At 39.7% G+C, this 11,287-nt stretch overlaps 1 protein-coding gene across 2 annotated transcripts; it reads right to left on the bottom strand.

Annotated features, from left to right (window-relative positions):
- Nucleotides 1-1,081: 1,081 nt before the first annotated feature.
- Nucleotides 1,082-10,650, bottom strand: LOC132205369 (RING finger protein 207-like). 2 transcript variants are annotated; one of them, XM_059634372.1, is made up of 8 exons: nucleotides 10,386-10,650; nucleotides 9,854-10,002; nucleotides 9,688-9,794; nucleotides 9,445-9,606; nucleotides 8,255-8,923; nucleotides 7,477-7,677; nucleotides 7,110-7,425; nucleotides 1,082-6,128 (listed from the first exon to the last, which is right to left on the bottom strand). In XM_059634372.1, exons 1-8 carry the CDS (start codon nucleotides 10,619-10,621, stop codon nucleotides 5,356-5,358), a joined length of 2,613 nt encoding a protein of 870 aa, XP_059490355.1. In that variant the 5' UTR covers nucleotides 10,622-10,650; the 3' UTR covers nucleotides 1,082-5,355. The 2 variants fall into 2 exon arrangements, with proteins under 2 accessions (XP_059490355.1, XP_059490356.1); XM_059634373.1 differs by having other exon boundaries at nucleotides 7,110-7,419.
- Between the last annotated feature and the right edge of the window lie 637 nt (nucleotides 10,651-11,287).

The following is an 11,287-nucleotide window of genomic DNA, read 5'->3' as shown; positions in this document are numbered from 1 at the left end:
AAATTCGTCTTCCTCTCTTTGCATTGTTTAGAGATTTCCACTTGGACCGGCTCTGTAAGATTATTTTTGAGCACTTTGACGGTCGCTCCAATCTATCTTTTTTGACGCACTTTTTGCCGATCTCTTTCAAGGGACGAACGTATCTTTGTCACCAGTTTGTCACGAGATTAAAAGAAATATACGGAACAAAAAATTCATGATGAAAATAAAGATTGTGAATAATAATATCCGAAATATTAAGAATTGTAGGTACCTTAAAAAATTGTAATACAATAAATCAAAATTCGTACAGACCCAACCCACCGGACAATCAATATAATTTAAGCAATCTCTTTTTACTAGGTCTACACTTTTCCTTTTATTCAGTTTTTTGTTCTTAATAATAGAGTGAATCCGTACAAAAAATAAATACCAATAAAATATAAGAGCGCTTCTTTTCAATAAAGATGAACCCAAAATAAATAAATACATAAAAATCAAATGGCGCCTTCTGTATCACACATAAAAGCGCACACGCCGTAAAAACTTCGTTTTTGCCTGACCCTTAATAAAGTCTTCAAAATTATAATCCTAGTCATGCTGAGGGTCTTATAGCTATTTGTCTTTATTTTTGAGAATTCTAAAAAAGAAATGAAAACGAAAATTTCATTGTTGAGAAAAAAATTACAAAACTATTAAAAGAAAATTATGGAGCGCGTCTTTAATTTTTCCCCCACAACATTGTTTCTTTTCTCGGTCAATTTACAAGTTGTTGAATTAAATTTAATAGAATTCCAATTGAAATATAAAAATGCACACTATCACACACGGCATCAATATTGGGTTAATTGAAGGCTAAAATTTAAGAATGAGTCGTATTCTTTTGCAATACCTGCAATTTGATTATGATAATTATAAAAAAGCTCAACGATAAATTGTACCTTTATATTTCTAATTTAAATCTAAGAAAAAAAAAAGTGCTTTACACAAAATATTGATTTTTTAACTGATTTTATTTTGACGGTGGAAAATTCTATAGCCACAAAAATTCAATCTGTCTTCTTCTTGCGGATAAAAGTGCGTCTCTCTCCGAGTGGGTTGTTATCAGCGGAATGAATCGATTTGCCATTCATTGTCGTCCTTGTCGAGGGTGGAAAAAGCAAAGGACGGGAGAGCAATGTACACGAAAAAAAACTGCTTTTTAGCACTTCTATCTCTATACCACAGAGAGAGATTTTTAACTCTGCATATTGATTTTCAATGGCACACAACACACAAAACACGGCGCGCTATCTCGTTCTGCTCTGGCTGTGTGTAATATGCAGAGCAGCGCTCGGAAAGCGGCTCGAGTGGCTCAAATTCCGCCGCTGGCTTGCGCGAGAGGCAACGACGAATTAATATTCAAGCCGCCGCTCGGCGCGCAGTCGAATAAAATCTTCATCATTCGCCACCGGGTGAGTGTGTTTTGTGTCGGAAAAGAAGAAAAAGAGGCACTCGTGAAATAATTGTCGTCCGTTTTCGATAATTTTATTTATTTTTCTCACATGTCTTTTTTTTAATCCTCTGTGGAGGAGGGAAAGAGAACTGCTGATGCTAGATGATTTTGCTTTTTTTCAGTTTGATCCAGTTTTGTATAATTTTGAAAACCGGCGGCTCTCTGCTGCGTGTCTGTATGAGTAAGTGCGAATTAGCATATAAATGCGTGTGCCCTTGAGAGCCAGCCAGGTTCGAAATGTGCCAGCGACACACAAAATCTTGTCTCTCTCTCTTTTCTGGTGTCCACACACAGCTAGCACGCGACCGGCTATGTAATTGGCAGTGAGTTTGTTGCGTGATTCCTCTCGCGCGCTCAAAGAGCCTCTCATCCCAAGCTTTTGGCACGTCCACGCGTTTTAATTTGTTCCGACACGCTCTTTCCAGCATCCTCTCTGCTCTCGTTTGTCATGTGTATTATCATGGGATGAATAATATGGTAAAACGACAAGCGGATTTGTGTTGCCCGCTCTGAGGATTAAAACTCGCAGCTTTGAAAAGAGATTTCATAATTCGCAGAGGAAAAATGCAAATAAAAAAAACGTTGAGCCTAATTTTGTCCAAACTCCATAGTTTAAAAATTTAAAAAAAAACGTGTTTTGTTATTAAATAATATTAATGTTAAAACAGAGTAAGTTAATTATTATTTAAACAAGGCAGTTTTCAGATTCAGATTACACAACTGAAGAATTTCAAATTAAAAAAATATGTTCTCACTTTTTATGTAATTCTTAGAGTGGTGAAAAATGAGATATTTTAAAAAGCTCAAACGTTCTAATAAAAATTGTTTTGAAAGTTCAAGTATTTTTATCGAGTTAACTTTTTTCCTTTATCTAAAAAAAAATTGGTATAATTTCAAATATTTTGGTTAACAATTAACAATCACAATAATTTGCAAAGTTCCATTGTCAGAATATATTTTTAAGTGAAGATTTTTTTTCTCCAAATTTCAATGAAATGTTCTAGCTAGGGCTCTCTTAGTTCCAACAAATAATAACTTTAAAATTTCAGAAAAAAATTTGTAATTCTAGAAGTTTTTCAAATTTAATACGTTTTATTTTTTTTATTTTTTACACGTATTTAACAAAGGTTAGAAATAAAATTAAGTCAAAATATTCTTACTTGTTACAAAATGATCGAGATTGAGGCTCTTTGAGAGTGTTTAGGTCTCACGTATTTTGTATTTCAGTTTATATGAAAAAAAGCTCTAATTTTAAACCATTTTTTGCAACTAGCTGCTCTTCTCAATGTAGAAATTGAGCAATGTTTTTCTCTCTTAACTTGCTCTAAACGCGCGCGGTGGCTGTCGCGGCGTCGTCGTAAATCTAGCTATTCAGAGACCAGAGGAAAATGGTATAATCATATCTGCAACACAATTAACAAACATGCCCCGCAATAAAACGTCCCTTATAATATAAATGCATCGCACGTCTGGGCGTGACGCACATTCGCACAAGATAAATTTAAAATCGCACTGAAATGTGCATTATTTTCATTTTACGCCGCAAAAACTGTTTTTTTTTTTTTAAATATATATAGATAGGATCAAAAACACGTGTTTCTTTTTCACAATGTAATTATATGCCATTTCCAGCACATTATCATTTTTTTCGTCAACACTCTCACCCGCCCCTAGCAATTATTCTGAATTATTCGCTCTACACTATAGAGATATATTATAATATATAAATTCCGTGTAAATTCCTCCAACAAACATTATTATAAATCATCTTCATCGTTTTACACAAGCAGAGATGATGAGTTTGGCGAGTTCAGTGTATGGTGTACATTATTTTTTTTTCATAACATTGTTAAAATTCTGCGCAGTGTGTCATCATCGTCTTTTATCACAACTAGGCATGCTCAGCCCACTCTCGTCAGTTTTCATTATTTATATATATTTTTTATACATATTTCTGCTCTCACTAAAGTAGATCATCATGCTCTTGTTTTATATCTCATAATTAACGTACTCCAGCAATAACAACAACGACAGTAATTAATTTTACGCAACACTGACTGCAGAGGAAAGCTATATTACAGCATAATATAATTAACATGGTAAGTGGATATCAGTGAGATGCAGCAGGGGTTGACAGACATTTTCATTCTTTTCATTCTCATGTACGTTTTTTAATGTAAGCTCATGACATGAATTCGAGAGAGATTTTCCTAGAATCGAGTCTACATGATATATTATATCATTCTTAAATATTATCTTCTTAAAATGGCCCTGCAAACTGATGTAACATTAAAATAAAAAATTATTTTCCTTTAATATTAAATTATTTATCTAGATGTAAGAAATACTGAAATAAGCCATGAAATATAAATCTTTTTTATGGAATAATATAATTTTCACAAAAAAAAAAGCTCAGGTGCAAAGGGCCTTTATTTTAGTCATTTAAAACTACTGCGGAGTAGAAAATTTCATGACTCTTAAATATTTTTCTCTATCACAAGAATTGCCTCTCGTCATCTACGCGAAAGATTGAGATATTCGTTCAGGCTCAAAAACAGTCAACTGAAAAGCAGCGAGATTGAAAAGGCATCTCGACGTTCAAAAAGTTCTACTCGTAAAAAGCACCATATCATGTATACATATATATTCTATATCGATGGAAAACAGCGATTTGATCGAGCAGCTTCTTAGCGCCGGCGGCGTCGAGTTATGCAGCCCGCGTGGCGTCACTCTCGGGCGGGTTGCCTAGCCGACGAACCGCAGGCGCTAAGAGAGTGTTCTTGAGAATCATTTGCGTGACTTCATCAATTTTTGCGTCGAAAAGGTCAGAGCAGCAGAAAAGTTCAAGTATAAGCAGGCTGCTTCATCAAAAGTCTGTTGACGGAGGGTGATGGGAAAATGAGCGTTTGAATGCCGGGCGAAAAGAGAGAGCCCCTCTCGACGTGTCCCATGAATTATTCCCGGCCGGAGCAGCAAGTGGCAAATATTCCGGCCTAAAAGCATCATGACCGCATATTTAACACCCCGGCAACGCACGAGAGCCGCGTGTAAATAATTAATGGAGGGCTGCTTTGGGAATCAGAAAGTAGTGATGTGTGATGTCGTGTCGCCTCGAGGGCGGCTTTGGCACAAAAATGCGCTGCTTACTTACAAGAAGAAGTGACACACGGCGGGCCAAAAAAGATCTTTCAAGCCTCTTGAATGAAATTGGCTGGCGCTTGCTTAAAGTGCGCCTGTAGCCTTTTTCTGAACATTATCACAAAGAGGCAACAAAATTTGCTAATCACTCTCGTAGCAACTCGCAGGATCAAATTTTTTATTCAGCTCTAATATAATGTTTGAATGTGCTATATTTATTGATAATCAAGAGGCCACTGATAAAATTAATTTTGACTCAAGGGCAACAGCCAAGGCGTAATAAATTATTTTTTTTTTAGCATTCACTCACACTGAATCATACAATCTAAATTAAGAATCTTTGATGTACATTTTTTTTTATATTTCCATTCAATAAATTTAGCGATTCATTCTTCAGTAAAAAGTCTTTTAAAAACACCTCTTATTCCAGCAAGCAACGTTCAAAGGTTTCTTTTTCTTCAACTGTAAACAAGTTAAAAATTGCGGGCCATATTAAAGATTAAACGCTTTTTTCTGTTAAACGCCTTTTTTGCGAATGATCATCATTTAATGTAAACACCACGTTTGACGCTTTCCTCGGCTAAAAAACTTGCAACTTGCAAAAGCAAACAGCGTGCAGGGATTCAATATTGACCTAGCTCTACGACAGAAAGAGGAGGGACCTGACGAATCGGCGTCGACATGAACGGTGGGTGCTGGCAGTGTTGCTTGCGATTGGTGTTTTCGGCATCGGTCTCCTGCGACTATTTGTTGGGCTTGCGCTGCTGTTGCTGCTGCTGCTGCTGCTGGGTGTGGCGCGTCTCCTGCACGGCGGCCACCAGCGTCCGAACGGCCTCCTCGTGCCCCTCGAAGCTGTCCGCCTTCTTCAGACTGCTCGGCTTCAGGTCAAACCCGTCTGGAAGTTCATTCGGGTCCTGCCGGGCGTAGGCGCGTTCGGCCCTTTCGGCTCTTTCAGCGGCCAGCGCGGCGGCTGCCGCGGCCATCGCAAGAGCAACGGTGCTGGCGTTGTGGCCCCGTTTTGGCGGGAACGTTTCCCACGAGTGTTGCTTCTTCATGCGTCTCTCGAGGGAGTCACCACGACGACCCTTGGCCCCTGCCGAGGCCGAGCGCGGCGGTTCAACCAAGTCAACCGACGACGAGCGCCGACTGTTGACGCTGCTCACGCTCAGACTCTCGCACGAGCTTTGCTTCTTGACCGGCGGCCACTGCGGGTAGTCGGCCGCCTCCTCCTTCGTCCCTGGCCGGATTATGCGCCCGACTGAGCGGCCGACGTCGTGCAGCTTCTCTTTCAAGTGCGTCTCGATTCGTTCCACGTCAACGCAGCTGGCCACGCTCTCCGGGAACTTGGCTGCGTCCCGGAAACTCGAGTAACTGGCCGCTTTCGTGCGAGTCTTTGTCTTCGGCCGCTCTTCCCCTGGAGACTTTTTGCCGCGTTCCTCTTTGGTCCGAACTTTGTCGATCAACTGGCCCAACATTCCGCGCTCCGCCTTTGCTCGCAAATCGTCCCGGCGTCGCTCTGGAAAGAAGAATTTTTTTTTATAAAAAAACCGCATTCTTAATTTTAGAGAAAAATAACATTTTAAACAAGTTCTTGATTTTTCCAAAATTATAAATGATAATGCATAATGTTAGAGACCAAGGATAGCGCATCACAACAATCAGAGCTAATTCAGCTTGTAGCGAAGCGTTCTGATTGACGATATTCAACTTGTACGCAATCAGAGAGCTTAAACAACAAATCAAATTATGATTCAATGTGAAACACAAACCATGAGTTAGATTATTCAAAATGTGAATCAGTGGAAAAAGAAAGTACTTAATTAGATATGATTAAAAGCTATCAGGAATTAATTACAATACATAGTTATCGACAAAATCATATTGACTTAAGAAATGATGAAATTAATTCTGCTATTTTTTATATTTGCCAATTTTATCTTTTTTATAAATGGGGTTTTTTTTATTTATAAATCATATTAAATTTGAAGATATAAAAGTGTCTCAATGCCATTTTTTTTTAAAATTATTTGTTTATAGGAGAGAAATAAGCTAACTCAATAAATTAATTTAAAACTTCACTAAGCAATTTTTCATATTAATAAACTTTTTTATAAATATCTTCCAAATTCTGTTCTTTTGAATTAATATTGGCTCATGCCACATGATTTTACGAATTTTTAATAAATTTGAAAGAAATTTCAAGCTATTAATGAAAGCTTAATAAAATATGGAGCTAACGGGATCTGCCCTTGTTGAAAAATTGAGATTTTTTTTAAAAAAATGGCTCTATGAATTTGCCTCATGTTTTGCGACCTTATTTCACAAGTAAGAAAACTGTCTTGAATTTTTTTTAATGTATTTTTGGAAAAAAAAAAATGTTTTTATCGCGGATTTTTATGAAAATTTTAAATTGTAAAAGCAGCTTTTGGCACTATTAAGAAAGAAAATTGACAATCATTCTAGTATTGCGAAAAAACATACTTTTGCACTAACTTACCTTTGGCCATGGCAAGGTTTTCGTCGACCGGCGACGAGACGTGCGACGGGTGGAGGCGGCACGCTTCGCGCTGGTTCTCAAGACGCGCCTCCTGCTCCATCTGCAGCAGGCTGATTTTGTCGAGCAGCGACTGGAGGTGCGGCTCGAGGCTGGCGAACGAGGCGGCGCTGTCCGGGGTGGCCTGTTCGGACGAGGGCGGCCGCTCCTGCTGGTGCTGCTGGTGTTGCGTGTTGAGGCTGCGGATGTACGGCTCGAGTTGGCGCGCCACCAGGCTCAGGTGGCGCACTTCGGAGCGCAGCGCTGCCACCTCCTGCGTCTGCACGCATGTCACTGACTGGTTTCCACGGGGAAATTCCAAAAGGCTCACCTGCTGCTGGAACATGTCCTGCTCGACGTGGATGCGACACAACTGCTCCTCCCAGATCGCGTCGAAAACGCTTCGCAACCGCTCCAGCTCCGTCTGGTGCCTCTCCAGGGTCTCCTCCAGGTTGGTGCAGTCGCGCGAAATGTGCTCCAGCTTGCCCTGGGCCATTTGCTGCCCTGCCTGATTCGGCCTTTGCTGGACTACCTGTAAAAATATTGCTCAATGTTTTATGTTATTTCCTTCTTTTTATGCACTATTTTCTTCAATTTTGATCATAATTTTTTTAATCAAATTTTTTGTAACCTCACAATCAGATGTATTTTCAGCAAGTTATTTCTTTATTTTGCATTTAATAATCTTTTAATTTTATATAAAAAAATTTTATTTGGCAGTATTTAATACAATCTAGTTAATAATATATTAATTATTTATGTAATTAAAAATATTATAATTTTAATTATTTTTTATCATATAAATTTGAGCAATTTTACAGAAGCCAATTAGAAAGAAAATTCCCTCGATTTAATAACTTTTTTTTATTCTACAGAATGATTGAAAAAAACCTTCAAAACTTTTTCCACAACAACCAACTCGAATTTACCATTTTTCTTTTTACTTTTTATCAAAAAAACATATAAATTACCAAAATAAACATTGTCAGTCAGGTTGATTGTTTTTGGCCGTCTGTGAATTCTAAGATATTTGATATATTGTTTTAATAATTATTTTAAATTGTGAAACAATTTTATTTTAACGCATATATTTGTTCTATTTTTTATACCTCTTTGTGCAAACTGGTGAGCTGTTCTTTGAGCTGCATAAGCTGTCCAGCGAGTTCTTTGAGCTGCCCGTCGAAACTTCTGCAATGGTTTGAAAAGGGCCCTTCGCCCTCCATCGCCTTGGCCCTCAACGCGACCTGCTGGCGCCTGGAGGAGGGCGGGTGGCCCTGCAGTTGGGTTCTCGCTTCGTACAATTTCTCAGGGGCCTGCTGCTGTTGCTGCTGCTTTGACGGTCCGACCCAGGGGTCGAGCGCGTGGCCGAACTCGGAGCGAAAGTTGGTTTTGACGTTGGAGTTCTGGTTGGGCCGCACCGAAGGGCTGATTTGCGTGACCGCCGTCAGCCGCTCCATCATGGGGTAGGCGAGTCCGAGGAACTCGTACTTGGTGGCCGAGGTGCTGAACGTGGTGCACATGAGCAGATGCATCTGCAGAATGGGCAGCACGGACGCCAGGCCCACCAGTTGCGTGCGGAACATGCGCTCCTTGGTCTCGAACTGGCGCTGCACCTCCATCGCCATGGCCGCGTGCGTCTTCGCGATCGCCTCTTGCATCCCTTGGCAGAACGAGTTGATCGAACTTTTCTCGGACTCCATGTTTTTCTTCAGCTCGTCCAACAGCAATCGGAACATGACCATTCCCTCTCGCACTGAACCCTGCAGCTCGCACACACCCTAAAAAAATGCAGTGTACTTTTTATTATAAAGAATTTTTATCTTTAATTTTGATAAAACGTAAGAAAAATATATCACTTTTCAAATAAATAAGTAAATATTTCTAGTGATTTTTTTTTTCTTTTGGCTGATTTCACTTTTTTGATATAGTTTATTTTGCAATTTATCTTCTTCATAATATTTGAGGTGAGAATTTTTAAAAAAAGGCTGAAAATTCTTAAATAAGTCACTTTTGGCAAAATTTTGCCATGAATATTAATAATTTATTTTCTTCATGATTCATCAATTAATGAAACTAAATTAAAATGACAATTAATTGCTTTACTAATTGCACAACATGTGAAAAAAGGTAAATATAGGAGATAAACTATATTTCTCATCATTTAAAAGTACAGCAAATTTTGATTAATTTTTATCTAGATTCTTTTTTTTTAACATTACGTTATTTTTAAAATATAAAATAATTTTTTTTCAAGATATTTTAATGAAGAAATAAAAATTGTGAATTTTTTGTTTCTTACCATGACGGCCCTTTCGAGTTTTTTACAGCCCTGCGTGTAAGCAGTGTCGATGTCGACGCACTGCAGTCGAGACTCGGGCGGCGTGTCCCTGAAGCAGTGCATGCAGAGCATGTTCTTTTGCGAGTTGGAGAACATAATGAAAGGCTCGTTGTGTGTGGCGCACTGCAAGTGAACGAATTGAAAAGGGGAAGAAAAAATCAATCCCTTTATGATCAAAGCGAGAAAAACGACAAAAAAGCGAACCTTCTTTTTTCCCTCTTTGTTGAACTTGGACATGTGGATGACGTCATGCGTGGAGAACATTTTGGCCCTGTGCGTGTTGTCCCGGCAGCCGGCGCACAAAGCCTGACCTGCAATTATTGTAAATGGTGAGATCTGCAACTCAAATCGGAGCCGAATTCGTTCCTACCGCAGGTGTGGCAGAAGTACATGGCCGCGCGGTTCCTCTTGTCGCAGTTGGCGCAGGCAGGGTTCTCCGCGTTGTACATGTCGATGAGCTGGCGCAGGAGGTGGTCCGGGGGCGGCAGCGGAGCTCCGTCCTTCAGTACCGTCTTTTGTCTGCACGTTCGATGGATGAGGAGGAAAAAATAAAAACAGTCAAAAAGTCAAAGGAGAGAGGAAACAACAAAGAAAAGCATGCTGCGGTGTCAAGTGGCGAGGGATGTTTTTATTGTCTGGCTGAGGAGAGACTTAAAAAATTGTTCATCTTCTCAAAACCACTGACTGAGAGCTCTGACCTACTTCAATAAGAACAAGAAAAAATTAAAAAAATTTAATTAAAATATCAAATAAAAATATGACACTAAACAGAAAGTGAAACCAAAACTTCACTTTCACTTACTTTCTTTTTCAAGAAAACAATCAATACTTATTTTTTGTAATTTAAAGGATTTTGGAAATTTTGAATTTTTCGGAATTTTTTAATTAACTTTGGCGCTCACCCGCAAAGGGGGCATTGGATTTTGTTGTCGTTGTCCCGTCCCTGAAGGCAGCGCGAGCAAAACGAGTGGAAGCACCCGAGTAGGCAGGGTTCGCTGTAGAAGTCGTTGCACACAAAGCACAGCAGGGGATTGCGCCCCTGGGCCCCTTGCTGGGCCATCGCGAAGGGCTGCTGCGGTCCAGGCACTGCAGCCGCCGGCGTCGAGCGACCTTCCTCCCCAAACCCGCCAGAAGACATCCGCTCTCCTCAGCTCTGGTCCTGCACTCTCTCACACTCGCTGCACCTTCCCGCTCTGCAGCATCGATGGCGACCGAAACGGGCACCGATCTTCGCAAAACTACCCCCTTTGGAAAAGTGCAAATATTCCGCAACTAATTCATTTACCATCTAAAAGTTTCAATCTTAAAATTTAAAAAAATTAATATTTTTTAATTTTTTATTGATTTTATTTTTTTGAAAATAATTCAAGGGTTGGTTGGACCAAAATTTTCAGGGGTTGGTGTTTTGAATCATCGATGCGGTGCAAGAAATCGCCCAACCCAGATGCTATTGATCGCGCTCAGCTGCGCCGTGAGAGCGCCGCCAACCCCTAAAGCCACCCCTGAAAACAGTTAGTCGCTGTGCACTTGTGTTCGGCTGTTTTTTTTTTATTTTGCTCGAGCAATATTTTTTGGCAACGTTCCATTCATCTAATCAAATCTCGGATTTTTACAACTTGTAACTTTGATTTCAAAGCTAAATCGTCACGAGTTTTGCTTTTCACTGGGGGTTGTTGGCATAAATATCTAGACGAGCACCCCTGCAGTGGGTTTGTGGAGCACACAAATGTGGAGCAACCCTGCTCTCGGGTGTTGACCGGGTCACAAGTTACAAAAGATACCGCGCGCGCGTTTCTATAATAAT

This window comes from Neocloeon triangulifer, unplaced genomic scaffold (genome assembly GCF_031216515.1).
Source record: "Neocloeon triangulifer isolate White Clay Creek 2 clone unplaced genomic scaffold, ASM3121651v1 ptg000002l, whole genome shotgun sequence".
Taxonomy (NCBI): domain Eukaryota; kingdom Metazoa; phylum Arthropoda; class Insecta; order Ephemeroptera; family Baetidae; genus Neocloeon; species Neocloeon triangulifer.
Note: the sequence above shows the minus strand (reverse complement) of the source record. Positions and strands in the feature narration are given on the sequence as shown.

What these genes read in the sequence shown, in the direction of transcription:
- LOC132205369 (XM_059634372.1), bottom strand. Translation starts at nt 10,621, where the DNA reads ATGTCTTCTGGCGGGTTTGGGGAGGAAGGTCGCTCGACGCCGGCGGCT. An exon ending in GTACTTCTGCCACACCTGCG is followed by an intron (nt 9,795 to 9,853) that starts GTAGGAACGAAT and finishes CAATAATTGCAG; the next exon opens with GTCAGGCTTTGTGCGCCGGC. An exon ending in AACTCGAAAGGGCCGTCATG is followed by an intron (nt 8,924 to 9,444) that starts GTAAGAAACAAA and finishes GCATTTTTTTAG; the next exon opens with GGTGTGTGCGAGCTGCAGGG.